General features: G+C 45.8%; 3 protein-coding genes across 3 annotated transcripts; 2 read left to right on the forward strand and 1 right to left on the reverse strand.

Moving 5' to 3' along the window:
• Window positions 1–66: 66 nt before the first annotated feature.
• On the forward strand, window positions 67–7,446 carry EBNA1BP2 (EBNA1 binding protein 2). The gene is made up of 9 exons (XM_064147799.1): window positions 67–168; window positions 293–376; window positions 634–791; window positions 1,887–2,010; window positions 3,825–3,914; window positions 4,153–4,228; window positions 4,493–4,583; window positions 5,408–5,570; window positions 5,889–7,446. Exons 1-9 carry the CDS (start codon window positions 94–96, stop codon window positions 5,937–5,939), a joined length of 912 nt encoding a protein of 303 aa, XP_064003869.1. The 5' UTR covers window positions 67–93; the 3' UTR covers window positions 5,940–7,446.
• CFAP144 (cilia and flagella associated protein 144) lies at window positions 6,604–9,687 on the reverse strand. The gene is made up of 4 exons (XM_064147800.1): window positions 9,524–9,687; window positions 8,688–8,747; window positions 7,716–7,819; window positions 6,604–6,693 (listed from the first exon to the last, which is right to left on the reverse strand). The coding sequence occupies exons 1-4, from the start codon at window positions 9,651–9,653 to the stop codon at window positions 6,628–6,630; spliced, it is 360 nt and encodes a 119-aa protein (XP_064003870.1). The 5' UTR covers window positions 9,654–9,687; the 3' UTR covers window positions 6,604–6,627.
• A 174-nt stretch (window positions 9,688–9,861) lies between these two features.
• On the forward strand, window positions 9,862–18,191 carry PIF1 (PIF1 5'-to-3' DNA helicase). Its single transcript, XM_064148307.1, is given in 11 exon segments — window positions 9,862–10,344; window positions 10,420–10,729; window positions 10,828–10,981; window positions 11,455–11,569; window positions 11,644–11,750; window positions 12,108–12,247; window positions 12,917–13,023; window positions 13,291–13,378; window positions 13,985–14,130; window positions 15,066–15,257; window positions 15,561–18,191. Coding segments are annotated over 11 exon segments (1,896 nt in total). The 3' UTR covers window positions 15,615–18,191.
• The last annotated feature ends 501 nt before the right edge of the window (window positions 18,192–18,692 follow it).

The following is an 18,692-nucleotide window of genomic DNA, read 5'->3' on the forward strand; positions in this document are numbered from 1 at the left end:
ACGCCGCCGCCGTTGCCGTGGCAACCGCGACCGTGGCGCCGGAAGCGGCGCCGCACGCACGCGGCCGGAAGCGGCGGCGGCGGCAGCGGGAGCATGGCGCGGCGCGGGTCTGACTCCGACTCCAGCTCGGATTCCGGCTCCGAGGACTCCTCTCTCTCGGACTCGGAGGTGAGCCCATGGCCGCGGTGGCGGGGCTAGGACGTAGGCTAGGCAGTGAGGCCTCCCCCCGCAGCCGCGGCACAGGGACGCCCGGTGCCGCTGGCGACATGGCTTCACCGTGTCCTCTCTGCAGCTCCAGGAGGCCTTCTCGAAGGGTGCGCTGAAGCCGGGGCTCAACGTGGTGCTGGAGGAGCGTCCGAAGCGACGCAACGACGTGGTGAGCGGGGTCTGCGGAGCGGGATGGTGCCTCCTCGGGGTATGGCGGGAACCCCGAGGCGGGAGCCTTATCCCCAAGCGCCGGGTGCGGGGCAGCGGCGCGGCATGCTTGCGGGGTACCTGCACCGCTGGGGTGATTCCAGTTATCACCTGGCGGCCTTGGAGAAGCAGCCTGCGCTGTGACCTTAATAGGCAGCGAGGCCAACCCCGAGAGGCTGTTTCTGTGCGGTGGTGTGCAGTGTTGTACGTCTTTCACAGAACGGCTTGAAGCACTGCCTGTCCGAATTTAAGCAGCAGCTGGCTTGGGTGGAAAGGCTGGATGTGACCTTGGGCCAGGTCGTGGACCCCATCTCGCAGAGTGCTTCTAACGAAGATGCTGTTGATCCTGAGAATGATTTCCAGAGAGAGATGAGCTTGTAAGTGGCAAAAAGGGAGATGTTTTGTAGGGTGTTGGCATGCTGCTATGTGCTTGCAGTAGTGTTTCGCAGGTGTGCTGCAGACTGGCTGCCACCAGTATCACAGTATCACAGTATCATCAGGGTTGGAAGAGACCTCACAGATCATCAAGTCCAACCCTTTACCACAGAGCTCAAGGCTAGACCATGGCACCAAGTGCCACGTCCAACCTTGCCTTGAAGTGCCCCAGGGATGGCGACTCCACCACCTCCCCGGGCAGCCCATTCCAGTGAAGAACTTTCTCCTCACCTCAAGCCTAAATTTCCCCTGGCGCAGCCTGAGGCTGTGTCCTCTCGTTCTGGTGCTGGCCACCTGAGAGAAGAGAGCAACCTCTTCCTGGCCACAACCACCCCTCAGGTAGTTGTAGACAGCAATAAGGTCACCCCTGAGCCTCCTCTTCTCCAGGCTAAACAATCCCAGCTCCCTCAGCCTCTCCTCGTAGGGCTGTGCTCAAGGCCTCTCACCAGCCTTGTCGCCCTTCTCTGGACACGCTCAAGCATCTCAACGTCCCTCTTAAACTGGGGGGCCCAGAACTGATCACTTTGCTCTTGGGACATGTATTTTGCATTTAATGGCTCTGAGTGTTCTCCCAAAGAACTACAGATTAATGCTAACTTATCTTTTGACTGGAAGTAATTTCTCTCTGTACAGCAGACTTCCATCCTTTGCTGAAAAGTTACTAAAAATGTTCTGTGGTTGCAAGTATATGACTTTAACACAGCATATGGACTTCTCTTTGTAGATTTGTCTTGGTATTATTACTATTCTCTTGTTTTGCCTTGCCTTTTATAATCCTTTTATAGAACTTTTAACTGAAAACACGATAAACATGTATGTGCAAGATAGAAGCATTAATATTGTATTGGCACCTAAATTGCTTTTAGTAGCGCTGCATGCTGTAGGGCACAGCATGTTGATATGATTCTAGGTCAGTGCTGATACCAGTGATACCAGTGATCCTGGTATCAGCTAGCTGAATGCAAGCAAGAGTTTCTGTCAGTGCTGTGAGATGCCCAGTAGCCTGTGACAGAGCTTGTGCTGTGCTTCCTCCCCAGTTACCGGCAGGCTCAGGCAGCGGTTCTGGAAGCCCTACCTAGGTTGCATAAACTCCAAGTTCGTACAAGAAGACCAGATGACTACTTTGCAGAGATGGCCAAATCAGACCAACAGATGCAGAAGGTACATGCAGTGAATGAATGAAGGCTTTCTTTCCTGTGTTATGTGTTGGCTATAGCCTGCATTAGGGATTAACTTTAAGGTGTGATGTGTGAATACTTCATCACTTTGACAAATGCCTGTGATGATGTGTCTTTCAAATTTTGTTTGTGGAAGGAAATTTCTTCCTGTTTAGGTGTTTCAATGCAATGTGGGCATTTCCAGAATAGGTTAGAACATAAAATAGAAAAGCACACTTTATATTCTGTCCTGAATGTGTTTATTAAAAATTGATACTTTATCACAGTATCACAGTATCATCAGGGTTGGAAGAGACCTCACAGATCATCAAGTCCAACCCTTTACCACAGAGCTCAAGGCTAGACCATGGCACCAAGTGCCACGTCCAACCTTGCCTTGAACAGCCCCAGGGACGGCGACTCCACCACCTCCCCGGGCAGCCCATTCCAGTGTCCAATGACTCTCTCAGTGAAGAACTTTCTCTTCACCTCGAGCCTAAATCTCCCCTGGCGCAGCTGGAGGCTGTGTCCTCTTGTTCTGCTGCTGGCCACCTGAGAGAAGAGAGCAACCTCCTCCTGGCCACAACCACCCCTCAGGTAGTTGTAGACAGCAATAAGGTCACCCCTGAGCCTCCTCTTCTCCAGGCTAAACAATCCCAGCTCCATATGTTTGATAGTGGTTGTAATGTTGGCTGTGTTTATGTTCCTTGGCCTAAGATTTGCAGACAGCAGTGGTATTAACATGATCCTTTTTTCCTATTTAAGTATCACTCTTTTTTTATACTTAACTGTGTTTTAATTCTCTGTGAGTTTAAACTCTTACTGAGTTAATAGTATGGGTAAAAAGTCAGATTTTTGTAGGAAATAGGAATTTCACAAACTTGCTTCTTGACTGTAGTCTTTTTTTAAGATGGAAGCCTAATTTTTTTTGTTTTAGTTCTCAAATAAAGACTGAATTTTATAATCTGAATATGAATTGAAGTCTAATTAGGGAGGTTCATGTAGGACTTGGTCACTGTTTTGATGACTGATAGACCTGTACTGAACTTTAAGTCAATTCTGCACATTTCTGTTACCTTCTTCTGCTAGCTTCTGTTTGAAGAACAGTTTTTATCTCCTAGTGGAATCACAGGCTGAATTGAGAATATCTGTGTTGAAATGTTTGTATTCCGTTTTAATTTATCATCCCTATAGAAATGTTTGTGAACAAAGAGGGAACAAAAACATGCTTTCTGTGGTGCTGAAGGGTTGTTGATACTTTTTTCGGTGCTTTACTTTTAATAATGCCAAGAAAGAAGCTATCAAGTCTTCTACATATGCCTGAGTAGATGAGATCATAGAATCAACCAGGTTGGAAGAGATGTCCAAGATCATCCAGTCCAACCTATCACCCAGCCCCGTCCAGTCAAGTAGACCATGGCACTAAGTGCCTCATTCAGTCTTTTCTTGAACACCTCCAGGGATGGTGACTCCACCACCTCCCTGGGCAGCCCATTCCAATGGCAAATCACTCTCTCTCCATACTCTTTTTAGTGATTCCACTGCAGCTCATAAGACTTTGCTTTGCCTCTGTGAGTTTTCTCTTTTTAACCATATTTTGGCTACAGATCAGTTCAGGAGTTCCTCTAAACTGTTACAGCCTTGAGTTGAAAGAGTGTTATGCCTCATAAAGCACCTGATTGAGAGGTGTTTCTGTTTTCACACTCATTGATAGTTCACAATTAGTGATTTCAGGACTGCACAGAAATCATAAAATTATCATACTTTTCTCTGCATTACTGATAAATTTTGGTCCTTTTTTTTCTATTTCCTAATAAGATTCGACAGAAGCTCAAGAGTAAACAGGAAGCAATGGAGAAGTCTGAGAGAGCAAAACAGCTCCGTGCAATGAGAAAATACGGCAAAAAGGTGAGGAGGAGCTGCAAAAGGGGCCTATGACAAGGATCTAGAACCTGACTGAGGAGCATAGGAATTGAGAACAACATAGGAGGCTGTCTAAAATATGTGGAATCCCTCTAGTCTCCTGTCTAGCTGCTTTAAAAGAAGACAGAGCAAAAAATGGGATACTTAATTAAAAAAAAACAAACAAACCCAGTGTGGGACACTACATAGAGCACCACTACTAACATTCTGCTTCTAATCTCAGGTACAAAATGAGATTCTGCAGAGGAGGCAGAAGGAGAAAAAAAATATGTTGAATGCTGTCAAGAAGTACCAGAAAGGTAAAGTTAACTTGCCTAATATAGCAGGCATGTTGTAGGAATAGTGATGTGTGAGCAGTGTTGAGACTGTGATGTGTGGTTGTCCATCTGTAGTGCTGGACAGTGAGTTTGAAAGGCTGCAGCTGAGCAGAACTGTTTGCCAGTGACTGAAATTCTTCCAAACAGCTGTTTTTTAGAGCGGTCAACTTGTTGCTATTACATGCTTGGACTGAAAATGTGTATTTTCTCTGATGGTGGTGAGAAACTGTTATGTTTTCACTGCAGGTCTCTCGGATAAGCTGGATTTTCTAGAGGAAGAGCAGACATCATCTCAGGGGAATAAAAAAGGCAGTGCAAATCAACGGATGAAGAAGGGGTGAGGCCAGAGGATACTTAAATACAGAATCTCTCTCTTTTTTTTTTTGTCTTTTCATAAAATTATAGAATGGTTTAGGTTGGAAAGGGACCTCAAAGATCATTCAGTTCCAACTTCCCACCATAGGCAGGGACACTAGAACAGGTTGCTCAAGGCCTCATTCAACCTGGCCTTAAATACCTCCAGGGAGGGAGCATCCACAGCCTCCCTAGGCAACCTGTTCCAGTGTTTCACCACCCTCACTGGAAAGAATGCCGTCTTAACATCTAGTTTAAATCTCCCCTCTGCCAGTTTAAACCCATTACTCCTTGTCCTGTCATTACAAGACCTTGTAAATAGTCCCTCCCCAGCTTTTTTGTAGGCCGCCTTCAGATTCTGGAAGGCTACTACAAGGTCTCCTCGAAGCCTTCTCCAGGCTGAAGAGCCCCAACTCTCGTAGCCTGTCCCCATAGGAGAGGTGCTCCAACCCTCTGATCATCTTCATGGCCCTCCTCTGGACTCACTCTAACAGCTCAATGTCCTTCTTGTATTGGAGACTCCAGAACTGCACACAGTAGAGGATCATTTTAGAGGATCATTTTGTGGAACAAGAAAGCTCTTCTGATTAATGTTCATTAAAATCTGAGGCGGCATTCCATCCCTTGACAGGAGGAAAACCATGGCCAGAATGGAACACAGACTAAAATATGCTAATATCTATCTCTTCAATAAGAGGGGAAAGATTTATGATGGCTGATGTGAGTCCATCAGCAGATACATGTGCCTTCTTGAGAGCTTCCTGAGGAAAGGACTATAGGCAGTGATTCTGTTTGGTTATTTTTCAGACCAAATGCCAAAAGACGATACAAGAATCAGAAGTTTGGTTTTGGTGGGAAGAAGAAAGGCTCAAAGTGGAACACAAAGGAGAGTTTTAATGATGTATCCAGCTTTCGGTCAAAAGTTGCTCACAACAAAGGTCCAAGAAAAGGAGGAAAGAAGGCCCTCAATGTAAGTAAAATGTTGCATGCAAATAATCTTGCCTGGCTAGAAAGCTAATTCTGATTTGAAAGGGAGAGCTGAGTACATTTGGCAGTTACAATGCCTGTTTTTGGGAGCATAATTCAGTTCCTGATGGTGGTTTGGTGCCTGAGCAGGGAAATGAGTGGGGAGGTTAGGAGGTACTGCTAGTTGCCTCCTGTGTCCCAAAACTTCCCTCTCCAGAGGTAGTGACATAAACTTTCTCTGTGGTATCCTCCCCTAGCTATAAAGCTAGAACAAAGATTGAGAACATGAAAAATATAGATCTGAATCTGTCATTCTTTGCAGAAGAGACCTGGAAAGAGAGCAAGGCAGAAAATGAAGAGCCGAGCACGATGAGAGGACTGTGCTCCCCAGTGGGGTTCCTATGTTTCTATGTGGCAAGATGTGTTATGCTGTCATCAAGCAGCCAACCATGGAGCAAGCTGGATACTTCCAAGTGCCAAAAAAAAAGTCAGTGGAAACTAGTGCCTTATCACTAATTTCTTCTCACTGTCTGTTCTCTTGAAAGATTGTTTTCTGCTTAAACCTTTGATGCGCGAACACATTAAATGGTTTGCACACAACTATGTCAGGTTCATGTTTAGCTGTTTTATGAGTGGTGACTGCAAGCTTGCCTTTTATTCTCGTCATTCTGACAGCTTTTTCCATAGCTGATGTTGACATGCATTTGGTGAACTTGAGTTCTGGGTCATGTTGCTGATGTCAGAATAAGTCAGAAGTCTGTCAAGATGGTAAAAGTGTTTTTTAGACTCTTTCTATAGATGGGTTTGACAACAGCAGTGAGTCAAAGGCAGCAATCTTACAAATAGGTTTATTTCTGTGACTGTTGTCAGCCTGCAAATCTGGATAGACTGAGGTTCACTCTACCCTCTTCTCTCTCCCCCTTGTTTTGTCAGAAATCTAGCAGAGTCTCCTAATAACAAGAGCCTAATACATTAGATCTCATTAACTGCTTTTGAGTGGCTTTGCCACTCCTCTACTGTGGATTCTTGCACTACTCCTCACCGTGCCTCATGGCAGCCATTTATTTAGAGATATCGGTTCTCCGGCGTGGGAAGTAGAGTCTGCAGTCAGTGCGATCCACGTGTATCTGGGAAAGAAAAATAATGAATAGCTTTTACTAGCATTGGTAGTAGTAGTCCCTCCTGAGAAGAGTGATGCATGGTGTTCTTGCTGCTGAGACTCACTCGAGTGACAAATGAGTAAGCTACCACTGATTTGAGAATGTACAGTTCACTGCTTTGCTACGGTCAAACTTGGTGATAAAGGAAAACGATGTATGAAACAGCATTGTGAATCCTGACTATAAATGTGACTCACTTCCCTGTGCTCAAGTTTAGTTGCCTCTTTCCTGACAGTCTGATTCTACCAGCAGCATCTAACTGCATAAAGCTCTTCTGAGATGTCATCTGTAGCCTTTTGCATAATGAAAAGTTGCAGAAGACTCTTATTTTCTTAATTATCTTAATTTTCTTTGTAACAGGCCAAAATTAATCAGGGTCTTATTTGCCTTTCTTAAAACACTAATCTACAGAGTCAGTCATCATCACAGTTACTCATTTGTCAGATATGATTGATGTCTCAGCTAGTTAATAAGATTTCTTTTCCTCCTCCTTATTCACGCTTCCCCAAATGAATCATCACTGGTGTATTCTGCCTTGGGTATATGTAGCTGATTATTAATTTTATGGTTCTGCTTGCAATTTGTTTGAAAGATGCTCTACAGCAGCATGTTTCTTTCCACAGTACTTATGTATGTCACTTCGCATTGCTTACTACATTATTTCGTATGGCTGAGTGCTCTAATAAACAGCTCAGACTACATATGTGACATTTGACAATATGCTTGGGGTCGACTGTCATTGTAGATACTTTGTATACAAGTTTCCAGGGGAGGTCGACTGTTGTGTTCACATGGCTATGCCAGCGTGAAGAGTCCTCTTAGATGTAAATTTTGAAGCCTTTTTTGTCCATGAATAGATCTGCTTATTCTTAGTTATTCCTGTTTTCTATGTTTGCCACAAATTATTTTCTTGCGTGAGTATCTTTGAGGATGATGGGCAAGCCCCTCTGAATCCTGCAAAAAGCTAAGCCCTTGAGCACACTACTCACCAAAGGTGTGGTGTTCCAGCCAATTTCTTGGCTTTCTGTTTGTGGTTCTGAATATTTCTTTGTTGGCTCTAGTGCTGCATGATTAATAAGTTTCAGAAACTCAGCTGTTGGTTTGAGAGAGACAAATAAGAAAGAAAGTATGTTTAGAAAGCAATTGCCAGCATGTTAGACATGCTAATGCTGTCCAAGTTATAGCAAGAAAGCCAAGGTTGGAGGTGACCCCTGTGCTTCTGTGGATGATCTTGTAAGAGAATGTAGGGTGACATTTCTACTCAAATTTATTCTGATGAAGTTTCAAGATTTGCCTGCTTATACTGTTCTATTAATTCTGTCAGCCCTGTCTCCTGTATTGCATCATCTTACTTTCCTTATACCACATCTAGTGCCAGCCAGCACCCATAGCTCTCATCTTTTTCAGTTGTCTGAAACCTTCCACCTTTCCCTGTATTGTTTGGTTTTTTTTCCCTCCTTCTAATCTTTGTCTGGAGCAGGCCAACCTTAATCAACCATTAAGTTTTTTAGACAAAATTAGCATGTTGGAAATTAGGGAGTGGTTACTATAAGGGTTCATGTTATTAATGCTCTAAAGAAAGACTCAGCAGTCCTTTTCAGCAGTTTACTATATATGGTGGTTAGGTATAATCATGTATAGATAAAACATGTTTCTAGACGTTTTTTTGTTTTCCCCTGACAGAGGCTTAGATTCTCAAGTAGAATTTTCTAGTGTGATAACTAAAATCAGAAATAGAAGTATGATTTCATGAAGGCAAGGTTAATGAAAAATAATGAGAAAGGGCCTTAAAATGGAAAAAAAACTGCCTTAGGTTTAAGAAAAATCATGAATGAACTTAACTTGCCTGTCATGTCACAGCAATGTTTTTCATGTGTGCAATCTTTACTCAGAAATTTAAAAATCTTACTTATTAGTGATTTTCTTATGTAATTATCACAAGCTGTTCAAAGATTTCTTACCATCTGCTGACTCTTCTATATTGTCATGCCAAGACATAGGCTTCTTGGTGATGGTGTGAACTGGAAAGAGATGATGTAGATGAATAATGTGAATTTAGCATCACAGCCAGGTATGGGATACCTGTCATTGCACGTGTTCTTTTTGATTATTCTCGATTTTTGCTACTTCACTGAAGTTATAAAGAGCAGCATGTGAACAGAATGCATTAGAGTACTAATAGTAACTTCCTAGAAAGGGCAGGTTAAGCACTCTAAAGGTCCTTCTATTCAATGCTGCCTGCATTCACTACAGCAATGTTCTGCCCCACACAGGTGGTCGCCTGCAGATTGCCAAGTTCCAGAGAATTGTTTTCCTTTGTTTTGTTCTAAAAGGTAGCTTTGAGTCAAGCTACTCACATCACCTGTCTGTGCTAGCACAGATTATATTATATGACTGTAAATTAGCAGGGAGAAATTGTCCCAGGGGCTGAGGAAACACGGTGTAGTGTTGAGGCTCTCTACCCTGTCTTAGCTCTGTGTTGTTCACTCAGGATCTGTAGGTTTGTTGTCTAAATTGCTTGCTAAGGCACTGTCTAATCTGGGCAAATTCCACCTTTATGAGTGTGCAGAGGGCAAAAGAAAAGGCCACTGCTTGCTTGTTCCAGATCTACCCTTCTCAGTGGCCCCTGCTGGCATTCCTGGGGACAGCTGCTGGCCTCCGGCATGCAGCTGAGCGCTTCGAAGCCTGCTCCTACCCCGTCTCAGGTTGGTAGGCCCCAGACGCCACTCTCAGCCCCTTGGCGTGGTGCTTCCTGCCGGTTCTGTGTGGTTGCGGGGCCGGCGGCGCGCAGCCTTACCGCGGTGGAGCGGATTCACGCTGAACTGCGTGTACAGCCTCTGGCACTGCAGCTCCTTCCGCACCCGCTCGCTCAGGAGCTGGTTCAGCCGCACCGGGTCCAGCGGCTCCTTCCCGCTGCGGGCGGTCATGGCCACGGGCCTCTTGGCGTCCGGTAGCCTGGCAACGCCTCACGGCGTCCGCCCTTGGTCCTGCTGATTGGTCCGGATGCTGCTCCGGCCGCCCCGCGTCACCCTTCGCTTCACTCCCCGCCTCCTATTGGCTGCCGAGTTAAAGTCCCTGCGCTGATTGGTGGCGGTTGCACGCTGCGGGTTTGAATTGCCGTTGGTGTGCGGCAGGATGGAGGTGATGGAGCTGCGCTGCACGGTGGTCGTGGAGCAGCCGCTGCCCGGGGGACAAGGCCCGCGGCGCCGCGTAATGCGGGGCGCGTTGGTGCAGCTGGGCCGCAACGAGCTGCGGCAGCCGGTGCTGCGCGTGGTCGGGGGCAGCGGTGCGGCGGCGGCGGCGCTGAGCTTTGCGCTGGTTGGTGACGCCGTGCGGCTCTTCACGCGGTTCGCGGGGGACGGGCGGGCGGCGGTGCGGGTAGGTTCGGATGGCGCCCAGGTGCTGCTTTCCGACTGCCCCCCAGACGCACTGCGCCGCTTCCTCCGCCTCCTGCGGCTCAAGGTCGCTGGCGGGTCGCGGTGCGCGCCACGCCGCCCTCGCCTGATGGACCGTCCACCGCCGACATTCACCGTCATCAGCCCGCTGCAGGAGCGAGACCTACTGCACGCACCCGGCCGCCTGAACGGCGGCGAGGTGCGGAGTGAGCGCTCGGCGGAGGTGAGTTTCAGAGTGCAGGGGGTTGGCCCCGGTTACCGGCCCCTCTCTCACAGCACGCCACCACTCATCCCGCAGGTTCCCCGCGTGGAGAGGCGGCCTTCGGCGAGGCTCTCGGCAGAGCAGGAGGCGGTGCTGGGCGCAGTAAGGAGTGGGAAGAGCATCTTCTTCACTGGCTGTGCGGGTGAGGCGACCAGGTGGCTGTTACTTGAGTAAAGTCGTCGAGTCTCACCGCTGACCTGCTGCTTCTTCTTCCACCTAGGGACCGGTAAGTCGTTCCTTCTGAAGAAAATCGTGGGTTCCTTCCCTCCGAAGAGCACCTATGCTACAGCCAGCACGGGAGTGGCAGCCTGTCACATCGGTGGCACCACTCTTCATGCATTTGCAGGTAACTCTTTGCCCGATAGCAAGGGGCTGGAAACTCCTGGTCCCTTTTCTCAAAGAGCTGTAACCTTCCCAAAGCTGTGCTTTATTCTCCTCGGCTAGGTATTGGCTCTGGGAAGGCACCACTGGAACAGTGTATTCAGCTAGCAGAGAGGCCTGGGGTGCGGCAGCACTGGCTGGCCTGCCAGCACTTAATCATTGATGAAATCTCAATGGTGGATGGCAAGTTCTTTGACAAGCTGGAGGCAGTGGCAAGGTGAGTGACTAAGTCCAACAACTAATAGAAATAAGTTTCCCCAAATTTACAGGATGCTTCTTTTCTCTGGTTATATGAATAGATAAAAGGCAATCACTGGCACAGGACTGGAAGGTTGCTGTTTCCACATCTAGAACCAAGTGTTGTCTTTAGAGTTGAGTGCAGAATACAGCTTTCCATTTATGCCATGCCAAATAGATCTCTTGCAAAGAGAAGCAGCTGTAGTGTAACAGCTACCAAAGAACTAAGACTGGATCACACTGTGCATAGCATGAGTATGCCAAATAAAAACTTAATGTCGTATACTGGCATTGTTTAATTACCTGAGCTCTTCTGATACAGCCAAGGACAATCATCCTGTACTGCAAGTGGTGTATGTTCAAATGTGCTGACAGGCAAAGATGCAACTTTTGAGACTTGACTGCATCCAGGTTTTAGAGGACTTTCAAAACTTTCTTCTCTTTCCTCTTCAGGGCAGTCAGAAAACGGGACGAGCCCTTTGGGGGAATTCAGCTAATCATCTGTGGGGACTTCTTGCAACTACCTCCAGTTCGCAAGGCTAATGAAGAAACCAAGTTCTGTTTCCAGGTACAAAACTGTCCCTAAATTCATTGTCATGCTTCAAATTTTGCCTCATTCTTAACAAGAGAACGATTTGCCAGGCAAGAAGCTGGAGGAAGTGCATCCACATAAACATGGAGCTGACTGAAGTGCGGAGACAGACTGACAAGACCTTTGTCTCACTCCTGAGTGCAGTCCGTTTAGGCAGGTGAGGAGAAACTCAACTCTTTGTAAACACCTTTTGCCTGCTGGTGTCCTGTTACTCCTCTGTACTCTATCAGGAATGAGTGGCTGGGGGCTTTATTTCAATGTAAGCAGGTTTCATCTGTGCTGCTCTGGTAAGGAATGACTGTTTCTAGGGTCTCTCTTTGTAATTTCTGCTGAGGAATTCATTGGATCTTGAGCTGACAGTGGCAAGGGCAAGGCCTGGGTATACATACTTGCAGTGCTTTCCAGCTTCATGTAGTTATCTTTCTCTGCCCTTCTCTCTGGAGGTCTGATGCTTGCACAGTGGAGTTTGATGCTGAAGACCTGTACCCAATGACTTTAATCCCCTGTTTACCAGGTGCACAGAGGAGGTTACCAGACTGCTGATGCAGACTGCTGCTAACAGGTCTGAGCGTGATGGGATCCTGGCTACACGACTCTGCACCCACAAAGATGATGTGGAAATAACCAATGAGAGACGCTTGCAGCAGCTATCAGGTGAACTCCTTGCAGGAAACTACTGGCTTTGGGGTTGAGCTCTGAGTGGTTTTAATGGGGATACTGTGGTGTCAGGGGGAACTGGTGTTCTGTCATGCAGCACCAGTCAAAACTGTGCATGTTGGCGTTAAGCTGCCTGGGGAGGAAAAAATCACACTGTTACTTCTTGATGTGGAATAAACAGCAAGGTCATTGCTTGCTGTGCCTAATGGTGAATCATCATTTTCTCCATAGCCCTTCTTTTTCTTTAGCTTTGCTTTTCTGTAGCGTTTCATAAAGGCCATGCTTTATCCAGCTATGATTTGAATTAAGGGCTATTTTCTGTGTTCCTGTTTGGCCCTAACATTCACTGTTTGTCCTCTCTGGAGAGCTGATGTTGGCAGTAAGTGAAAATGGCCATATGCTCCAAATAGCAACTACTCAATTCTTATTTACTGTTGGCCTTTGATTTCTGAGCCTTCTCATGCCCTGGGAGTTATGTTGGAAAGACAGGCACTGGTGAGCTTTCTGCTGTTAGATGTGACAAGGTTGTGTGAAGATGTCCTACCAGCAAAGCAGAAGGGATATTAAAAGAGGAATTACTGTTGGAAGTAAATACTAAGTCTCCTACAGTGTGGTGTGGAATATGTTCAGTGGCTGCACTTTGTCACATCTTTCTTTCCTTTATAGGAGAGCTGCACAGTTTTGAGGCTTTGGACAGTGACCCAATGCTAGCGAAGTTAATAGATGCTCAGTGTCCTGTGGGTGGTAGAGTTGAGCTAAAACTTGGAGCTCAGGTGAGTGTGTGTACATGCATTTTGTGGAACATCAGAGGATCACATGGCTGCAGAATGATGTAGCTGGGAAATCTAGGAAGGAAAGACTGTGAAATAATTGCAGTAAAATTTGAGACAGTGCCCTGTCCTGCAAAGCAGCCATAGCCACATCATCCTGTCAGCCTGTTGTGCTCGTGCTTCCTGCCTAGTAGCTTAGCTGCAATGGCTGAACAGGTTGTTAAGTCCTGTGTACCATGGGATTTTTCTTACTTTTCTTTTTCTCTCTAGGTGATGCTAGCTAAGAATCTGGATGTGTCTCAAGGGCTGGTAAATGGGGCACGAGGAGTTGTTGTAGGATTTGAAAACGAGCAGAAGGGTGAATAAGCTTTTTGATTTTTATTGTTGAAGGAAGAGGGTAAAACAAAGAATTTGTCTTTGATAGCTGATAACTTGTTGATTATTTGTTGTTTTGTTTACTGCTTCATAGTAGGCAGGGAGGAGGTTGTCTGCAGTGAAATGCTTAGGGTTCTCATGATCTTGATGTCATGTTTTTCATCAGCTGTAGCTATCTGAAAGCCTCTTGTGTTTGCTTTCATTCTGTAGATGTGTGTGTTCATTTGCATTTCCTGTCTTCTGTTGAAGCAAGTGTTGGTGGGATGTTTTGGTTTGCTTTTCCTCAAAGAATAATATCCTGCTACCTGCAACATATATTTTTCTTTGCATCTCAACTTATAAATTACCTGACTTTAGTTCTTCTGCTTAACTAGGTCTTAAACATCATCTCAGGATATCCTATTTACACTATGTGGTTTTAGTGGTTTTTTTGTGATATGGGATTTTCTTATTTAATGCAGCCCTAAAAATCCATGAAAGACTGACATGGGGAGGGGGGAAAAAAAAAAGAAAGTCTTAGTCTTCTGCATTCTTAGCTCTTGAGCATCATGAATGCATTCCTGTTTCTCTCCTGCTCATGTTCTTACAGGGCTGCCTAAGGTGAGGTTTCTCTGTGGCGTCACACAGGTCATCAAAATGGAGAAATGGGTCTTCAAAGGAGCATCAGGAATTCATCTGAGTCGTCAGCAGTTGCCTTTAAAATTGGCATGGGCCATTTCCATCCACAAGAGTCAGGTGGGTGTTCTTATACAGAGTTTTACACTGTGGTAAGCCTTATTTCCTGAATGAACTTGATTGCTGGAAAGACTCAAAGGCCTTTGGAGTGGTCTGTAGAATATGTGTATCTGTCTGCAGAGAAGGCAGCATTTATTTTGCTTGTGATGCTTTTCTACTGGACCAAGAATGGGCTAGCAGTATGGATAGTTTCTACAATGGTGCTGCTGTCAACATACCTGGCATTAGACTATAAAGCAGCACTATTTACTGCTATGGGCTGCTCAGGGTAGTGTGTGCCTGGCAGTCATCACCTTTAGTGATGGTGAGGTTTGCAGTGTACCTGAGGAAGCTGCAGGAGTCATAGCTATGCTCTTTGGGCTGGGCTTCTCCTTTGTTGGTGTATATTTTCTTCAGTGTAACTAATGCAATTTCTGCTTTTCTTGGAAGACTTTGTACACTGTGGTAAATATTTGGTATTAGACTTGTGAGTTTGTTTCCGTGCCGCTGCTTAAACCAGGTTATGTAAATTCTGCCACCTCCTGGGATGTCTCTTGGTGTAGACAGGGCTGGTCATGCCTAACGCAAATCCTGTCTTAGATGGTTTGTCTGATGACTGCTTGAGTCTGGTGGCCTAGTTAATTACTAGGACTGAAACCAGCAGAACATCCTTCCCTGGTGTCTTGATTATATGGGATTTATGAAGTTTCTCACAAGAGGCTCCCTGGATTCAGTGGACCCTAATATCTGCTAGCAATTTTCTGACATTGGAGTACTGCCCTTTTCTTTCTACTGATTCCCATCTTTTAATTGGTTACACAGACACAAAAAAAAGACCTCCTTTTTTATCAAGCCAAGGATGGTAGCTTTGAGAGACTCACAGGACAGATTAGTGTTCATACAGCACAATGTTCTTCTTCTTTGTTCTGTAACAAACTACTCCATGTCTTTGACAGGGCATGTCTTTAGACTGCGTGGAAATCTCCCTGTCTCGTGTCTTTGAAAGTGGGCAGGCTTACGTAGCCCTCTCCCGAGCCCGAAGCCTTGCAGGTCTTCGTGTTCTGGATTTTGATCCAAAAGCAGTGAGAGCTGATCCTTCCGTGTTGCAGTTCTATAGGCAGCTGAAACGTCATCAACTTCTAACCCAGGTAAAGGAAAATCCTGTGCTAGCAAAGCCTGCAACCAGGATATGAGATGCTACTTTTTCTTCCTTAGCAAGATCATCCAAATGAAAATTTGGGGTGGCAGGAGAGATGGAAATTGCAGAGAAGGAATGTGGTGGGGCAGCTCCTGTTAGCAAAGTTACCTACTGTAGTGTTGGGATTGTATTACAGTGCCTGGCCACGTGAGTGAAAGGATGGGTTGGGTTTCTTGGCTCCTCTTCCTGCAGTAGGGACTAAGAGGGAAGTAGGCACACTATCTATTTAAATTTTTTTTCCTCCTCCTCCCAGGATTCACTACACCCCCACTCAGATGCTGATAAGGAGAACTGGAAATGCAGCTGAGGCTGAGGATGCTCTTCTGGCTTCTGAGGCATCAGCACAGACTGCTGAGTTGCAGCAATCTTGATATTGAGTGTATTTGATAACATAGGTAAAGCCAAGGGATATTTTTTTCAGATATTCTCTTCATTCAGCTGCCTCTGGATGTGTATCCCTGTCTTGTGCCTCTGAATCTGGAAAGCTTCTGTAGCCCCTTTCTGGGCCCACAGCCTTGAGTGTTTGTGTCACAGATGCAACTCCAGCAAACAAAATGACTGAACAAGGACATGCCTGAGGGACCTTTCTATGATTCTATCCTGCCTGCCTGATTGCATTTTACTATCCACATGTGCAGACTGATACTTGTGTGCCTTTTTGCAATCACACCGCGGTTGAGAGATGGAAGGTGTGTGTCCTCTTTGCCTGGATGATCTGGACTTGTTCACAAGAGCTGCTGACACAAGGAAAAGCAGTGCTAAGTACTCTCCTGCAAGCAAGGAACTGCCAGGAGCTGAGCTATCACTTTGCAGCATTCTGGGGTGTTTTTGCCTTCCAGATGCTTAGCAGTGGGAGGCTTTGCCTGACTTCTTCCACAAGCAGAACTGTAAGAGTTCTACATTACCTGTTATGCTAATGCATTGCCTTTTTATTAGTCTGTGGCATACAGCAAGATGTGATATTTATTTGTTTTAGCCTTCTGTGATGATATGGTTTAAAAAATAGGAGGAAGTCCTACATCTTATACCATATTTATGGAACTGCAAGAATTGCAAAGCTCCATTACTGCATTAGCAAGAAGGGAGTGTGAAGATGAGTGCCCTCTTGTTTAAATGCTCGCTCAGATGGGAGGGAGTTTCTGCTGGAAACAAGAAGGCTGACTAATAAGGTGGAAGCTGAATGTGCAATAGGAAATAATGGCCAAGGATATCTGAAGTGAGCTGTAACTTCATCTGTTTCAGCAAAAGCAGAGATGAGCAGCAGTAATACACTGTCCTTTTGAAATGTTAAAGGAGAAGCTTTGGCCTTTGTGTCTTAGCACTCTGCTTAAAGCAAAAGTAGTGTATTTTTTAAATGTGCAATTCGTGGGAATAATGTGAATAAGCTGTCAACATCCAGCTGCAACTGCTCTGTTGCAGGGGAGGGTCTCTGTAACAAAGCCTCTGCCATTTAAGGCCACTTCTTGGCGGCTGCTGTCGTTAAAGCCAGGGAAGGCTACTGACTCATTGGTGGTTAATAGAACGGAAAACAGATTTTGGTAGGATTTCAGGTTTTTTTTCAAGTGGGGTTTGGTTTTTCTAGGAGTAAGGGATAGAGTTTTGGAGGAAGCAGCAGCAGGAGATAGAAGTGTGGGAATTATTCAGAGGTGTTTAAGAAAGTTGTTGTTGGTTTTTTTTTTTAATGTATTGGCACATTGTTTCTTCAAAGAAGTCTGCCAGAGAGTATATGGAACTGCCCTGAGCTGAGGCTAGAGTCTGTGGAAGGCCTTTCTCACACTGCAGACTGTTCCTGACACTACTTCTGGTCTTCCAGCCTTTTCATGTGTCCGTGAATATTTTTAATGGTGTTTTTCATTCCTTTGGGCTGGACTTTAAGTTGTGTGTCTACCTTGGGGAGGAACTGAAAAATGTCCTTCTTATGCCTGCACCCCTGGAGTGCTGGGGTGTGATTTGTTGGCCTGCATCTCCTATAGCCTCCACCAGACCTTAGTGAGGGCCTGACTTGTTGCAGCCCTGCACCCACAGGAGAGCTGCTACAGGAACCCTCACAGGTGTCCTCCAGTTGACTGGGTGGCAGTACGTAGTTGGGGTGACTGAGCATGGGAATGCTCACGTTCAGCCCTTTCCTCCTGCAGTGGCACACATGGGGGCAGGTATGGCAGCATGGCCCTAGCCTTTCTTTGGACATCTCTTGTTCCCTCAGCTGCCTAGCCCTGCCCTGCTGTGTGTCCCCGTCTCGCAGCACTGTTGTCCTTTACTCATTCTGCAGTGGGTGCCCTGGCTGCACCTTTGCTCTGTAGCTTATTCTTTCTGTGTCTTTCCAGCTGGGCCTTAAGAGGCAAGCTTCCCCTCTTTGGGTTGAGTTTTTGCATTTGCCAGCAGCCTACAGAACAAGGTAAACATAATTTCCATCTTCCCCTTATGCCTCTTGTGCAGGTGGTCAGAGGCTATGGGTGCCCTAACCATCAAAGTTAAGGCTGTCTATGTACACAGGGAAGCTGGATGGGCAACCTAAAAATCTGTATGCCTGGCCAGTGGGCTGGGCTGAGGCCAGTCAGCACCCTTGTGGGTTTTTAGAGATGGGATGCTGCAGTATGAGGGCTTTGTGTTGCATTAGAGGTTGAAGTGTGGGGTCTGAAATGCTTAAGGATGTTAAAGTGAATTTTACTACTGGGTCAGTTAGGAAGACTATGCCAGGCACTTCCAGTCAGACACAATTGGTTTATTGACAGATTTTATAAGAGCAATGAGATAATGTAGGTTCAGATCCTTTAAAATTTCTTTATATGTTCCCCTACTACTGTAATGATGAAATAATTTGGAGTGTAAGAGTGTTGATTGTGTTCAGTGCAAATAAACTTTAAATTGTGGTCTTATGAAGCAACTCAGCAGGCAACCTTTCATGAGTTTAGCAGCTGGAATCTTTCCACTTATATAGATATTTTTTTGGTGCCAGTTTGGGGTTTGAGATAAAACACTAAATAGAACTTAAAGCTGGAAAAGGTAATAAATAGTTTATGTTAGTGTTAAATGCACACGAAATATTGTAGTTGCCCTCTTTGAGGTGGAGCAGTGGGAATAGAATAGCAGTGGCTTTCAAGGAGGGCCAGAAGGGGCTCATCTGTGTATATTTTGGATGTTCTCACTCACTTCTAGATAAAGCAGATGTAGGGATGGGAACTCAAGCTAAAGACTGCAATTTAATTCCTAGAACAAGGAGTCAGGACAAATCTGAGCTGACAGATTCTTTCATAGCTCCCCTGCAGTCAAGATTGTGATGAGGCCTTTAACAGAAAAATGCTTCTATATATGTGAAGCAACAATCTCATAATGCAGTAAAAATCCCTCCTTCCAAATACTCCTTAGCATGTTAATTTTTCTTGCA

The sequence above is a fragment of the Pogoniulus pusillus genome, chromosome 8 (genome assembly GCF_015220805.1).
Source record: "Pogoniulus pusillus isolate bPogPus1 chromosome 8, bPogPus1.pri, whole genome shotgun sequence".
NCBI lineage: Eukaryota > Metazoa > Chordata > Aves > Piciformes > Lybiidae > Pogoniulus > Pogoniulus pusillus.